The sequence below is a fragment of the Ptychodera flava genome, assembly GCF_041260155.1.
Source record: "Ptychodera flava strain L36383 chromosome 23 unlocalized genomic scaffold, AS_Pfla_20210202 Scaffold_24__1_contigs__length_23054250_pilon, whole genome shotgun sequence".
Classification (NCBI taxonomy): Eukaryota; Metazoa; Hemichordata; class Enteropneusta; family Ptychoderidae; genus Ptychodera; species Ptychodera flava.
In genome coordinates, this window is record NW_027248278.1 from 1,790,076 (window position 1) to 1,807,024 (window position 16,949).

At 35.5% G+C, this 16,949-nt stretch overlaps 1 protein-coding gene across 1 annotated transcript in view; it reads right to left on the reverse strand.

The window, feature by feature from the left end:
* Positions 1–377: 377 nt before the first annotated feature.
* The window catches only part of LOC139124776 (eIF5-mimic protein 2-like), a 162,730-nt gene continuing 146,158 nt past the window's right edge, over positions 378–16,949 (reverse strand). Inside the window, 1 exon segment of the mRNA XM_070690888.1 lies at positions 378–2,058. Within this exon segment, the coding sequence (XP_070546989.1) occupies positions 2,036–2,058 (23 nt within the window). The 3' untranslated portion in view covers positions 378–2,035.

Here is a 16,949-nt window from a genome sequence, read left to right on the forward strand (position 1 = left end):
ATCACTGATTGATGGCTGCAATGTATAGCTATCACTGATTGATGGCTGCAATGTATAGCTATCACTGATTGATGGCTGCAATGCATTGCTATCACTGATTGATGGCTGCAATGCATAGCTATCGCTGAGTGATATAGCGACCTATATAGCGACCTCCTTAGCGATAAACCTGGCTGTCTATAGTAACTTTCATAGCCATAAACCTGGCTGTCCATAATAACTTATATGGCCATAAACCTGGCTGTCCTAATAACTTCAATAGCCTTAAACCTGGCTCTCTATAATAAATCGCCCATAGCCATAAACTTGGCTGTCTATAGTAACTTCCACAGCTGTAAACCTGGCTGTCTATAATAATTTCTAGAACCATAAACTGGTTTATTTTGCAGATGTATTTATTATTATTATTACTATTGGACATACAATGATGGTTGATACAGTACAAATGGTAAAATAAAACATCAAAAATACCATTTTTGGAGAAACTCTAAATAGTTGGTTATTGATTACAAAATGTTGATCTGCTTGTTTGCCAGTGAAACTACACATTTCAAAAATACCTGATACAATTATTTCATTTAAGGTATGTCATGTATGAAGTGTGTACCACAGTTGGAAAGTACATTTGACTGACAGCTATTTGAAAAGAGTTGTCACTCTCAATTGAATACAGCATTGTTTTGGTAGTACACAGTTGAAGTAGAACGAATTAACTTGAAAAAAATGTGAAAACCAGTCAAGAAAGAATTTGGTGTGCTCTATAAATGGTACCTGTTACTTTAAGTTACTGTTGTTGATGTTTACAAACTACCATTGTTGTTGTTTACAAACTACCCTGAGTGATATTGACTGAATATCAGGGAATGGGCTGAAGACATTCTGTTGTTATGACAATTGTCTATATCAATATTCATTTATGGACTATGCTCTCTAAACTGAAACATTTCAAATCGATATCCAGTACCACAGTAGGTACATGTCATCAAAGATAAACAGGGCAATTTCAATTCAAAAATTCACGTCTCTCTTTGGTAAGGATGATCTTATCAAAATAGTTTTACCTTTGTGTGCATAGACCCTTGCACCAGTGTCTGTGTTTTATGGCATGGCAACTTCAAAATCAAATACTGTGATGCATTAGATGGTAATTCTTGTCTTGAAACACTTCAAAAAAAGCCCACAGTCCATTTTCTCAGACAAACCTTTCTGACTGATTACTAATGTATGGTTTTGAATTAAAGTATTGTTGAAGACAAATTTCAAGTTTACCATTTGAAGATCCATGCACATAATATTGAGTCCTGAATCCAAAGTGATATTCCATATTTCAATGTTAGACGAGTTTTGTTGAAGAGTGTCTGGTTATTAGCAAAGTAATGCACCTTTTGGTAAGTTTTCAATATGATTGTACAATAGTGGATCCTAACAAACCATAACCTAATCCTGACTGTATAGCAATCACTTTAAGAGATCATGGTGTTTGATATCCAAAACAGAATTCAAAGTGATCTTTATAAGAACAGTTGTTGACATGAAATGCAAGAATGGCAAAATACACTAACAATATTGTTCTACTTGTCAACTTCACCTCTTTGTTTGCTTTTACTCAGTACATTGGTTGTAAAGTTCATAATCAAATTGTGACACATATTCTAACAAAGCTGATCAACGACACTGAATGTTGTCTTCATGCAACACTTTTGAATGTCTTCCATACCTCGGCAGAATCTCTTCTCCTTTACAAGATTATTTCATTAACAAACTCTCATAATTGGCAATATTGTGAACTCATGGTGATAATAAATCAAAACTGACGGAGTTCAGGATCTTTGAAAACTGACAAGGGCAATTGATTTGACAAAATGTTATTGTGACAAAGTAACTTTGTTGATGAAGACAACAAACTGGCTGACCCCATCGGGATGAATTTAGTTCATGTTACCTCTGATTGGTTTTTGTGACTAAAATATGTCTCTTTTCAGCTGGTTTGATTTGCCATTTTCTGAATAAAAGCCATCACCATGACAACAAGACACTAATCATCTTCTTCTGAAGACTCTGCAACAAATCAGAAGTCATGAATTTATGATTTGTCGTATAGAATGAAGTTTGAGTATGTTTATTCAGTGTGATGTACCAGAGTATATTCAGTGTGATATACAGAGTATATTCAGTGTGATGTACCAGAGTATATTCAAAGTGATGTACCAGAGTATATTCAGTGTGATATACAGAGTATATTCAGTGCGATGTACCAGAGTATATTCAGTGTGATGTACCAGAGTATATTCAACGTGATGTACCAGAGTATATTCAGTGTGATATACAGAGTATATTCAGTGTGATGTACCAGAGTATATTCAGTGTGATATACAAGAGTATATTCAGTGTGATGTACCAGAGTATATTCAATGTGATGTACCAGAGTATATTCAGTGTGATGTACCAGAGTATATTCAGTGTGATATACAGAGTATATTCAGTGTGATGTACCAGAGTATATTCAGTGTGATATACAGAGTATATTCAGTGTGATGTACCAGAGTATATTCAGTGTGATGTACCAGAGTATATTCAGTGTGATGTACCAGAGTATATTCAGTGTGATGTACCAGAGTATATTCAGTGTGATGTACCAGAGTATATTCAGTGTGATATACCAGAGTATATTCAGTGTGATGTACCAGAGTATATTAAGTGTGATGTACCAGAGTATATTCAGTGTGATGTACCAGAGTATATTCAGTGTGATGTACCAGAGTATATTCTACGTGATGTACCAGAGTATATTCAGTGTGATGTACCAGAGTATATTCAGTGTGATGTACCAGAGTATATTCAGTGTGATGTACCAGAGTATATTCAGTGTGATGTACCAGAGTATATTCTACGTGATGTACCAGAGTATATTCTACGTGATGTACCAGAATGGAATTTGGGATTTCTACTGCACAATCATATCATCTTCTTTATTCTCAGATAGTGCACATTATCAATATCCAACATTTCAGAGAAAAGATTCCGAAAGTTTAAAGAAAAACTATAATAATTAATACAAGCAAAATTTATACAAAAATCAACAAGTCATTGTTGATGTAATGTGCAAATGTATGACATAGGTCAATGTCCTGGTACCAACTTTGAATAAAATCGGTTGAGATATGCCTGAGTTTATATGGCTCTGTACATTAAAAATCGAAACAAATTGGCTGCACGGCAGCCATATTGGATAGTATCACAAAACAAATTGATGTGCATACCTATGACATTGGTCAATGTCTTTGTACCAACTTTGAATAAAATCGGTTGAAACATGTCTAAGTTATGGCTCTGTACATGAAAAAAATCGTAATAAAATGGCTGCCTGGCGGCCATATTGGATCATATCACAAAACAAATCGATGTTCATATGTAAAGTAAAGTAAAGTAAAGTAAAGTAAGCCTTTATTGAAATCGTATCCCAGTTGGGATCTTGATCATAAAGTACAATAAAGGTTTTGCAAAAAACAACAATGAAAGAATATGTATATATATATATATATATATATATATATATATATATATATATATATATATATATATATATATATATATATATATATATATATATAATATATATAAGAAACTGTAGGAATTCAGGTGATCCCCAGTGGAGCGTGGAATGGGGTGAAGATAGAAGAAACTTGGGTTGAAACACACTACCACACCTGGTTGTTAGGTTCCAAACGTATTTATTATACCTCAAACACAACGTTTCGCTCTAAATTTAGAGCTTCTTCAGGTGTTTTCTACAATAAAAAGTACGAACATGAAAATTACAATGGTTGAATTGTGTAGGAAAACGAGCAATGTAGAGTTATAAGTCTGTGAAAATCTGGAAATGTACATGAATGACAGGAGAGACTAAAAAATTACAATGGTTGAATTGTATAGAAAAACGAGCAATGTGGAGTTACAAGTATCTGAAAATCTGTAAATGTACATAAATGAAAGGAGAGAGACTAACTCGACATATAATCCCCGTCACCCTAACTTGAAATTCATCATGTCCTCGAACCTCCCAACACTCCATAAGTCATCAAGATGTAAAGAAGCCATCCCTAACATGCCAATTATATCATATCGACGCAATGTTAACCTCAAAGACCTCCTTGTCCGCTCGAATATTAACAACGCCGGTGAATCCAGCCCCGGTTTCACCAAATGTCAATCTACGAGGGGTTGCAACATTTGCAAATATACCCTTAATACATCACAGTTCCAAAGCACAGTCAACAAGAAAACATACACAATCAGAAATGCCATCAGCTGCAACAGCAAAAACGTCGTATACCTCCTCACATGCCAACGCTGCCATAAACAATATGTCGGGGAAACTAAAACATCTCTCAGACTTCGTTTCAATAATCACCTCTCCTCAGTGCGTCATAAAATAGATACCCCGGTCGCCATACATTTTAATTCTGATCAACACAATATCAGTGATGTTTCAATAATTGGCATCATCCAAGTCAATAAACAGGATGACAAACTACGCAAACATTTAGAATCACAATGGATCAAAAAACTTGACACACTGTCTCCAGCTGGCCTAAACATTCGCCCAAAATTTACATAGCATTTAACAGCGCCCCCACATACCAGCTTTTGAGTATTTAAAGGGACCCCCCTGGACTTCAGCGCGCCAATTTCCAGCTCTCGGCGTAGGTCCAGACAGTTTTGACCGTACTCACAACCTCGAGGTTAGTCTCTCTCCTTTCATTTATGTACATTTACAGATTTTCAGATACTTGTAACTCCACATTGCTCGTTTTTCTATACAATTCAACCATTGTAATTTTTAGTCTCTCCTGTCATTCATGTACATTTCCAGATTTTCACAGACTTATAACTCTACATTGCTCGTTTTCCTACACAATTCAACCATTGTAATTTTCATGTTCGTACTTTTTATTGTAGAAAACACCTGAAGAAGCTCTAATTTAGAGCGAAACGTTGTGTTTGAGGTATAATAAATACGTTTGGAACCTAACAACCAGGTGTGGTAGTGTGTTTCAACCCAAGTTTCTTCTATATATATATATATATATATATATATATATATATATATATATATTATATATATATATATATATATATATATGTATAGGATAAAGCCCGAGTACGAGGGCTCTTCTGGTATATAAAGTCCAACCCAACGATAAAATGTCGAGGCCGCAGGCCGAGACATTTTATCGTAGGGTTGGACTCTATATACCAGAAGAGCCCGAGTACGAGGGTTTTATCCGACTTAAAAACTATCGCCCTAATTGATATATTTTCGTTTTCAATGTATTTACGTCAACCGTCCCCTTTGTCAATGTAACATGTTTAGGATATGAATTAAAACTTTTATTTGTGAAATAGCCTTCCAATGTAATGGAACATCCTATAAATGCCCTAGGGCACATAATATAAATGCCCTAGGGCACAGCAGATTTTGTGTTGCAGCTGGTTTCAGCTGTGTTACCAAATTTGAATATTAAAACGTACCAGATGTCTACAGAATATGACATGTTCACTTTTGATTGGACAGTACTTTACTACGGCGCTGTCATTCGTTTCTGGAATTTGGTGACCAAGGCTTTATGAGTAAATAAAACACCCTGAATTGAGCACTCTGATTGGTCAATCAACAGTAGATAGTTTTTAAATATATATATATATATATAATATATATATATGAGGTCAACATATTACAGGTTCATAAATAGTTTACTTTGTTTTTCATTTTGTCTTGTCTGAGTTTAAAACATGTATGTATGTATTTTCCCAATTCACACAGTGATGCTTTATCTGTCCTTGAAAAGATGCTTACAAGGTCTTGTGTGCCTCTGAATGCGTTTTTACAAATGTTTAGTTTACTGAAAAAATCGTGTCTCATGTCTGTGTAGCCTTTGCAATGAAATAGAAAATGTATCTCATCTTCTACTTGTTTGTTTTGGCAATTGGGCATGCTCTGTCTATGACATCAAGGTTTCTATATCTACCTGTTTCTAAGTGTAGTATGTGTGCACTAGTGCGTAACTTGCACAGGGTATGACATATGAAGTAATCCTTGTACCAAGTTTGAATGAAATCTCTGAGATATCTGCGTGAACGGACGGACGGATGGACTGACGGACGGACGGACGCATGCACGGACATGACCAAACCTATGTCCCCCCAGACGGTATCCGTGGGGACTAATAAACCTGCAAAATTACCTAACATTATTGTATACTCAAATAATTGTATTACTTTTTGTAATTACTCAAAGACTGGTTTACTTTTTCAAGGTACTTTTCCAGTTTTAACACAAATTAGAAAATTTGGATCTTTAATCAGCAAAATACCTTGACTTAGTATCTGTACCTTTGAATGAAAAATGTGCTATTACACAGCTTTGGTAAATTTTGTGTTCTGTATCAAAGACAAGGATGCATATTTTGGTATGGCACATATCAACCTGCCATGATTGGCTACATTCAAGATGACATGTAGGTCAGCCAACAACATCCTGCTGTGATTGGCTACATTCAAGATGACATGTAGGTCAGGCCAATGACAAGATTTCTGTGCAGAAATTTTAGAGAAAAAGTTCAAGTTGACAGTGGCTGGTTGATGAATAGTTCCAATATGACGTTAAACTGGTCCAATAATCTTTTTATTCGCAGTTATACCTTAGCACGTCCATGTGACATTTTTGATTTACAAAGTTATGTAGGACTATCCTGAACAACTGTTAGTGACGATACCAGGTTCTGAAATGGGTAAGCGTACCCTGCTGGCATGCTACACCCATCACGATTGACCCAAAATTGTCTAAATATTGTATGAAATGATACAGGATATGAATCACTGTTATAAGTCAAAGCCGGGAATGCTGTCGCTAATAATTTGAGTGACCGAGGTGTCATATTTGGCCACAACGTTGCCATATCGACCGTATACCTTTTTGAAAGTCCTAACGAGTCTTTTTGTTGTGTATCCCTGTCTCACTAATTTTGATGCCAATGAGCTGTGTCTCAGTTGAAAATCAGTGTAGGAATCACAAGCCCTACAATACCTGAGAAGTTGAGACACGTACACACCATAAGCAGGTGCAGATGGAATATTACTTGATAAGTGGGGATAATTTATGATTTCAGAATCAAATCACCCCTTTTGTCAGACAGCTTAGTGTTTAGCCCATTAGTACCCACTTGTAGGAACAGATCAAGATATGAAGCAGAGTTCCTACCCTCTGTTGTTTCTTTGATTTCCAACTCATCAGGATAAATATGATGTAAGTAATTTGATATGTCTGGATTGTCTAGACTAATCAGATCATCAATATATCTGTGCGTGTTGTTAAAATGCCTTGCAAGTTTTTTAGACCCTGCTTTGTAGAGAGATTGTAGGAACTCTGCTTCATATGAATACAGAAATAAGTCAGCAAGAAGTGGTGCACAATTTGTACCCATTGGTATGCCGATAGATTGTTGAAATGTCATACCACCAAACTTAACAAATATGTTGTCGATTAAGAAATCAAACATTTTAATAATATCTTCATCAGTGTATTTATGCTGGGCATCCATGTTGTTACTAAAATAACTTGAACTATGTTTGATGGTGATGTATTGGTACTTCTACTGCCATTTTATGAAGGAAAGCTTGTTTCACAAGAGAGAACAGTCTTGTTTTTAGTTTATCGTGGGGAATTGTGGTGTATAATGTGGAAAAGTTAAATGTTTGGATTGACCTGTACTTGTTTTTCTTGACTTTTAAATCAAGCAACAATTCCTTGGAAACTTTTTAGTATCCACATTTGATTCAACCCACTTGTTTCATACACTTTGTCACAATATCGAAAAAGACTATTTTTGATGGTTGTTAAAATTATAGTCATAATTGTGACAGATGTTTGGTAGTGCATTTGCTTGATCCTGCAATAAAGCGTTGTTTTGTAAGGGTTCTTGTGCAGTTTACATATCCAATACAGCATATGCAGTGGAGTTTAAATAATGGCAGTGGCTTTGAGATAATTCCTCTTTCTATGGTGATGACACATAGCATACAAAAAGTTACGTTGGTCTAAAGGAAAATGAGAGTAGGCCCCTATGTTTGATTGGAAAGTTTGGCCGTCTGTGAGTCTTTGAGTTATCAGATATGGCCAGCGACAACATGAAGTGTTGACAGCTGGTGGCAACACTCCACGTGAAGGTAACAATATTCACAACACACACTAAGATAAATCATCACCTGTTTCCAAATCTTACTGAACACTTACGACTTTAGCTTTGTTAGTGACCACTACCTATCTGACAAACAGATTGATATATGGCGGGTGCCACATGTGGGGCAGGATGCGCTTACTATTTTGGAAACACCTGACATCACTTCTTGGTCTTCTGGCCAGAGGTCCATATATCTTTCTTTCATGAATATGACTTTGTTGTGTACCGTCTATTTACTGTCTGTTCTGTGCTGTTTTGTGTCTATGTTTACAACTATTGTCTTACGAATTCTGACCTAGTGTTATTAGATTATGGTATGATTACGATTATTTTGCAGTATTTGCTCTGATCACTCAACTTGTGCGTTTTAAAAAATCCAACAAAACGATATGTTTGAATAGTATCACTGGTTTTAGCTCAATTCAGAAATATTATGTAAAATTTCTTGCATGAATATTTAAATAGGATACGGCACTTTCAAGATAATTGGTGTGCTACACACGGGATTGTGCAGTACCTTAGTCCAAGCTTGGCTGTACCTACTCTAAGCTTGCGTGATAGTTTGCCAATGCTCTTTGGCCAAGCTTGTCGTCGATAAAGATTAATCCAATCTTAGGGAGGGTGCTCTACATCTGTTATCCAAGGAAGCAGGTTCTGAGTGCTGCGGTAATTTCTTATTGAAATATACGCTTCAGTATCGTTTCTCCTGTCGTTTCCAACGTGGAACGTTGATTTACCACTTGGCTATCAAGCCGGCGCCTTTTGGAAATATCTTCAAGCATTTTGAGGATTCCAGAGAGGTTATTGTTTTCACCCGTCAGCGAGGACAACGAAGACGACTTTACAACATGGCTGCCGGTGAAAATGTATGTTATGCAAATGTGCTGAAACCGAGTCTGTAGTTGAAAACTTTGAAGCCGAAGAAAAGAAAACAGTTGTCTTTTTGAAACAGTCCGATGTTTTAGGCGCTGATAACAAGCAATGGCTAAGAGGTGAAGAAATTCTTGCAGCTATAGCTGAAATCATACCAATTAAGAATATCGATGGGCTACAACGCATCCGTGGGTTATGGAGGATTAACCCGAAAGACAAAGGGGATATGTTGATACTTGTACAACATGGGTTGACACTTCGAGGCAAATCGGTAGATCTGTGGGATCGGAATCCATTAGGCGGGAGTTGCATGAAGATTGGACTAAAGTCAGGATAAAAGATCTTCCGTTATCGATAGATGACAGTGCTTTAATAAGCGCTTCGGTCGGTATGGGTCTCAAGACAAAGACCAAACCCACTAGACTGAGATGGCGGATAAATGGGAAACTCACAAATATTTATAATGGTGAACGTATAGTGTACATTGAAAAACCAAAAGATGCACCATCGAAATTTTTCAAAATTTGAAATTTCTCTGCGAGACTTTTTATCTCACAAAGTCAAGATCAAGAAAAATACCGCAATTATACGGTGTCGCTCAAATTTGATCAGAATTGGTACATACCAAAGATCAACAATAAGTGTTGTTTCTATCTGTTCAGTGCAGGAAAATTCTACGTTGATGTTATGACAATGATTTCTGCACAGTACAACCAGAAAAATAACAAGAAATATTTAAACCAGAAAAACAAGAATGACAAAAGTAAATAAGGTCTGAAACTTTAGGTACTGGAGGTCAACTTTAGCAACATGCATAGCAGAGAATGTTTCAACCATGGATGTAAAACAATAGACATCCATGGTTTGAGCAGGTCTGTTAATATGTCACAGTTCATAAACAATGACAGGAAATGACTAATAAGCTGTTTCAGTTACTGCCACCACTCCCACACATAATAGGTACCCTGCATACAAATAGGTTAAAGGTCAAGAACCTCTTACTCAGATGTGTGGGCTGTTTCAGTTACTGCCACCACTCCTGCACATTTGCAGGATTTCCCCTTTTTCTTACCTCATTTGCATATTTTTGACTCTGACATGTTCATTTGAACAACGTCACATCTCAACCCCTGCATCTACCTGTACACCAAATACTGAGATGGTAGCTTTGGCGGTATGGGAGCCTTTGATGTATGTGACGCACATACATCTGCACATACATACCTACATACATACATACAGACGCCATCAACTCACCATATAAGCTCTTTTTGGTATTTATATCAATACCAAATACGAGCTAAAAAGGCTGTAACAACTGTTTGCAAGCTTGACATTTTCAGTCTCAATGCGGATTATGCTCAAGTGCTGGCCATCTTGCTAGTCTGGTTCCCTGACCCATTTTCTCCGATAGAGGACGTGGGGAAAAATGGGGTCAGGTACCAGGTAGCCATCTTGAACAGAATTTGTTTCAAGATGGCGGAGGTTAGTCACCTGACAGAACATGCTACAACAAATATGGCTGCTACCATGAAAATGCTGGTCAAAATTCGACTGGATCAGAACTATGTTCGAACACTGGTATCAGAACCAAAAACACTGGCACACGAGACAGGAAACATAAACTGAAAGGATTAATCCAGAAGTACGAGGAAATAGAGGTGATTGAAGGCTGGCTGTGTATTGCAGCAGTACTTGTGGCGTGTATCGAACACGCTAGGGTCATTAAGGTCATCGCTGACTGTGGCGTGACCCCAATGACCTGAGTACGTTCGATACACGCCACAAGTACTGCGGCGATATCGCAGCTATTGAAAGCAAACTTTGTTGGAACTGAGAAGGACAATTGATTTTGATGGATAGAATGGTGTCCAAATTTCGTGAAAAATGCCAGGCATCATGTTGACGTTCTAAAAGTATCAAGAGGTGTGCTAAATCACAGTGGCTAAATCATGGAGGTAGAAAGTCTTTCTTTCTACCTCCACGGCTTTGTGGTACAAACAAGAAGTTGGTGTCAAGTGAGCCTGAAAGTGCGAAACCCAAGAAACATGAGAAAAAGTTACAAGTGTTACTTTCATCCAATCACAGCTTGTTTTATTTTAACCCAATAGCGTCCATGTTTACATTTGCTGGTACCTGACCCTATATTTCCCCACGCCCTCTACCGGGGAAATGGGTCAGGGAACCAGACTAGCCATCTTGCTAGAGAATGAGTTAATGCAATGATGGACATGACAAATACAACCATTCTCAGTATTAGATAGCGAAGCCACTGCAGTGAACTGCAATAAAACTGCTCACACTAATTAGTTTCAGCTGTAGCCAGCTGGCAAAGTCGACAACATTGTATGTCCCATGCAGACAGTTTGTCTGGGGAAGTTGAAATAAACAAGATTTGTACACAGACCAGTATGCATGGATTGTTTCTTTTCATAGTGCATTATAGAATATTGAAATTTTTGTAGCTGGCAAAGAAAAATGTCTTGCTAGGGTAGATTCAGATCGAAATTCATTTATCGTTTGTATTTTATTTTAAACTCTAAAGATTATTTTTCAAAGTATGATTATCGAGTTTTTCAAAGCATGTGTTAGCTGCCTGTTTTCATAGGCAAGTAGGTGCCCATTTGCTTGCCAATGTTGTTATATTAATCGGCTCAGTCACAATCAGGTGCTCTAGAGTGTTTCACTTTTGTCAAAATTTCATCTTGTAGACACATATCTAAATTTACTAAATTCACAAAGCTTAAGGTTCGGTACATATTTGCTTGAAAGTTGTGAACCAAACTTTCTCAGTATTTCCATGGCAACCAGTTCTTTATTGTGTTGACACACCGTCACGGACACTACAAAATATTATGAGTTGATGGAGAAATAACATAGTAGACTATACAACATTTGTACAAATATTGTTTTTAAAAGTTTAACCAGAAAATATATACATCTGTTGTAGAAAATAAGGTGAATATATCAGGATTTTACCCAGCTTTGCACGATTTCCTGCAAAATGATTTGTTACGAACAAAAAAGAAAAAAGAATTTTTCATTTTTTTCTCCCCATGAGCTTATGATTCCTCTAGTTTATAGATTTGCCCTTTAGTATATTTAAATTATTTTTTACTGCGATTGTTGAAGTCTTTAGAAAATAGTAATAGTAGTTGCAGCAAAATTTTGCTCATTTTTTGTTAGTTTTCTAGTCATTTTTGTAGTATGGTAAAAGCGTCACGGACACTACACATTCAGGAATATGTGTGTGAAATAAACTATTGTTTATTATAACCAGTAAACCTGTAAAAACAGTAAAATTATGACAAGAATTGATTACAAACAAATCAAAAACATATTTTTAAGGAAGTTTGACATAAAGAATATTTGTAGTACTGGTATTTTTCAATAACCAGAAAATTTTATCAGAAATACAACACTGAATGCAAAAATTCTTGCGATAACTGGTATGTAGACAATGATAACCGGTATGTAGAAAATGCTAAACAATACAAAACTGTCCTATTAACACTATAAAGTGAACAATAAATGATTTACTGAACATTTGGTTTCCAACATATTATTGTGATCTGTATTTCAGTAGCGTCACAGACACTACACATTTGAATAATCAAAGGGGCAACTTCTTTACCAGTTTTAAAAGACGATATTAAACACAAATTCTCTATATCAGAAGTCTAATTAAAGTCATGAAGAGTATAATATAATACTCTCTTACTCTCTTGCCACTCATAGTGATATTTGTAGGTGACTTGAGTATTTTAAGTATTTGGTCAGCATCTATGTATAAGGGGGAAAGAGGTTGCAAAGCTGACTATTTATGGTGGTACTGCAGTACCGTTAGTGTGGGCTCCATTACGGATCTTTGTCAATAGTGATGTATATAAGGGGAGGATTTATGTCCCGTAATGTTATTTTTCTCTTTTATCCCCTTGTTTACATTATAAGGTTGTACTATTTGTGTTTGATAAAATTTCAGTCTTGTGCTGTTTGTTTATGGAAAGCTTTGGCAAGACATAGTCGGATGTAGCATGTGGTGTCTTTTGAATGCTGTGATCCTGTGTCAGATATTTTGATTTTTATATGCTTGTTCTTGTTGTCGTTTTCATGTGTTATTGGCTTAAAAAATAAAGCCAATATTTCCATATTTTTATCTTGTGTTGAGATTGTTTTGTAAATTTTGTTTTTGACAAGTGTATCTTTTATGTTTTTTTTCTTTTGCCGGCTGTTATTGGGGGTTCAGGGAAAAGGGTTTTTAATGTTTCGTCCTTTTCAAGTTCCTCCCAATATTTGCAAGACTTTCTTTCAAGTGTTTTGTTTTAGTTTATGGCCTATATGTTGTTGTGAAGATTAGATTATTTTTGTTACCTTCTTTATTTTTCTTGTACTTTTTGTTGAGTTCAATTCTGTGTTTTGATTTCTGTTGTAATTCTTGTTATTTCTTTTTCCGTGTATTCTCTGTAAATTAATTTGCTTGTAAAGAAATCAACTCTCTCATTGAAATCGTTTGGGTCATTGGATGTACAGAAGTATCTGGGAATTTCACCTTCAATTAGTCCTTTAAAATTTGATTTGGGTAACATGATTCTCTGTCCAAGTATTGGAATGTTCCAATTAGTTTTGTGTGGGTTTTAATATCCAAAATATTTTCTTGGTTGTGCCTTGGGCCCTTCAAAATTTTGACATCGAGAAATGTATTTTTTCAAGTGATTTCTTAACTGTAATTTAAATGTTGGGTGCATTTTGTTTATTCTATGGCTGAACTCTGCCAGTTGGTTTTGTGTTCCAGTAAAAATTATGAAAATGTCATTTCTGAATCTTTTCCAAAAGTGAATCACATTTTGGTATTCAGAGATGATTTCCATTTCCAGTTTATGAAATGCAATCATGGTAATCTCCAGTAATGCATATTTGGCGGTAGAATTCATTGTTGAATAGCCCAAAGACTTGAAAGAAAGTCTTGCAAAATACTGGCAGGAACTTGAAAAGGACAAAACATTAAAAATCCTTTTCCCAAACCACCCAATAATAACCCACAAAAAGAAACAAGAACATAAAAGACACACTTGTCAAAACAAAGTTCACAAAAAGAGACAAAACGTTAACAATAATCTCAACACAAGAAAAAAATATAGAAATATTGATGTCATTATTTGAAGCCAATAACACAGGAAAACATCAACAAGTATAACAAAAACAAAATATCTGACCCAACAACTTAGTAAAGACAGAACTGTGCGACTGAGGAGAAACCACACACTTGGGTTTCCAAACAGATTTCAGGATCACAGCATTAATAGACATCACATGATAGATCCGACTATGTCTCACCATAGCTTTCCCTTAACAACCAACACACGACTGAAATTTCATCAAACACTAATAATACAGCCTTATAATGCAAACAAAGGTTTAAACAGAAAAGTAATTTGAAGGGACATAAACCCTCCCCTTATATGCATCACTGTTGACAGAGATCTGTACTGGGGCTAACACTACTGCAGCATCATCATAAGTAGTCAGATTTGCAACCACTTTCCCCCCTTATATAATTCAAAAACACATTTTCTTTTGTTTTTAAAAGGATTTATTATGGTCTATGAAGTTTACTTCAGATGTCAGGTGAATTTAAATGTAAATGCAGTAAAAACTGGTTAACCACTTGTTAGGTGTAGTGTCCGTGACATGAAGCCAGTTGCAAATGGAAAGTGGTTTAATGTGAAAGTAAATTAGTTTGTTCAGTGCTTTGCCTTAATTTCACTATAAATAACATTTCTATCTTAAAGTTATATTGGGAAATAACTGATAACACTATTTCTGTTCCTTTTTAAACCCCTATACCGTTATTTCATAGGACCGTTTTTTTTAACATTATAATCTTAAAAGGTAGAAAAACATCTTTAACTGGTTTAATATATTTCATTTGATGTCTTCCTCAAAAACTAAGATACTCTCTTGTAAAAATGTAACTTCAGCTGGTAAACAATAGAATTACCAGCTTAACCCCTTGACTACCAAGGCCGGTGTATTCCTATATACCAGGCCACTTATGTAAATATTGGTAAAATCTTGGGTGTGGTCATTGCATGAACACTACTGCTTAGAGTAAAAACTAAGTAAGTACCAATAAACCATATATTTTCTGAATCAGCATGAAATTTTCCACTTTTTCATACATAAGTTTTGTATTTCAAGGTCACGTGACTGATCACATGACACATCATGTGACCAGAGTTGGCAAGATTATGAATATTTGAAGCATCAGGACGTGTTTTGAATCCATAAAATGACGCAAATTTGAATACAGTTGCAATTTTCATGGCATTGTCTTTACATATATATAATAATAACTACCCTTTACTTTATTTATAGATGTACCTATTTAAGATTTTTCTCACAAAAGGCAGTGTAAATGAACCACAAACATCAGCATCTGACATGATTCTGTATTTGAAAATCAACATATTTTTATTTGTAAACACCTGCTTTATGTCTTCCTTGCAGAAACATGCATCTAAAATGGTTATGATTTATCAAAAAATAATTTGCCATGATTTAAAACATAGGGCCAAAGTCCCTGAAGCTACTATAGACATGGATATATGACTGTATGAAATTATCTCACAAAGGTCATCCTGGGGACTTGTAAACCAAATATTAAAGCTGTCTGACCAGCGGTTTTGAAAAAACAAGCGACTCAACAGTTGACAGAGCTCTGCTGCGTTATGTAGAGAATAACCTTTTGTGACACATGTATTGATGAAGAAGGTGGATATCTGTGATAGCTCATTTCAGGATGGCCTCACCAAAAATGGAAAAAAAAATTCCATAAAAATACAGATTTGCATATTTCATCACAATTTGAACAAATCTAAGTTGGGTTATCCCTAGGGACCTGTATACCAAATAACAAAGCTGTCTGACCGGCGGTTATGAAGAGGAAGATTTTTTACCAAAAACTCCTTTTTTGGCATTAATTTGCCTATTTTCAACAATATCAAAAAATTAAAAAAATAGTTTCTCAAATCCTATTTTTCATCCACACAACAAATATCAAAGCAGTAAGTACTGCAGTTGTCAAGATATTTAAGTGGACGGACGCCTAAGAAACGGACATACATACATACATACATACATATATACATACATACATACAGACTGACGGTGCACGCCAGACGGATACCCATCGCAATAGCTTTTATAGACTATATTAGTCTATACAAGCTAATAAACGAGAGTTAATTACATTCTAATTAAAGTAAACAAGACTTGCTTAAATCAAGATTTACATCATAAAAAACAGCATATATGTATCTGTCAGGTTATAAAGAATCTTAAGCTGGTTATCTTTATCAGTATTTCCATCCTATTAACAAAGCACATTTTAACTTTCAAATTAACATTGTAAGTAAGTTCTGTTGAATAAGTTGAGACTGTACGTACTCAGAGAAAGCACACTGAAGAGACAAATGTTTGAAACTTAAGAAGTTCAAGGTCATCAAAAGCATTATAAGGAATCATGTAACACTTTCATTGCACTGTTTACACAGATTGCATAATTGCTATAAATAGCACATGAGGAATCTTACAGCCCAGCTTTACCATAAAAACCCTATCACTTTGACCACCCTTTTAATTGACCACTCAATTTTTTTGCTCAAAGAGTAATTTTATTTTATCCTTACCAAGTCAACCATGAATGGAAATTAGAACTTTCTCTATCTCTATTTATTTGACCATCCTATCATGACAAACTATTATGAGCAATTTCTTTTAGATAACATACAGGGCACAATAAATGACGGTTCAGAATATGTCATAGTTTGGATTCAG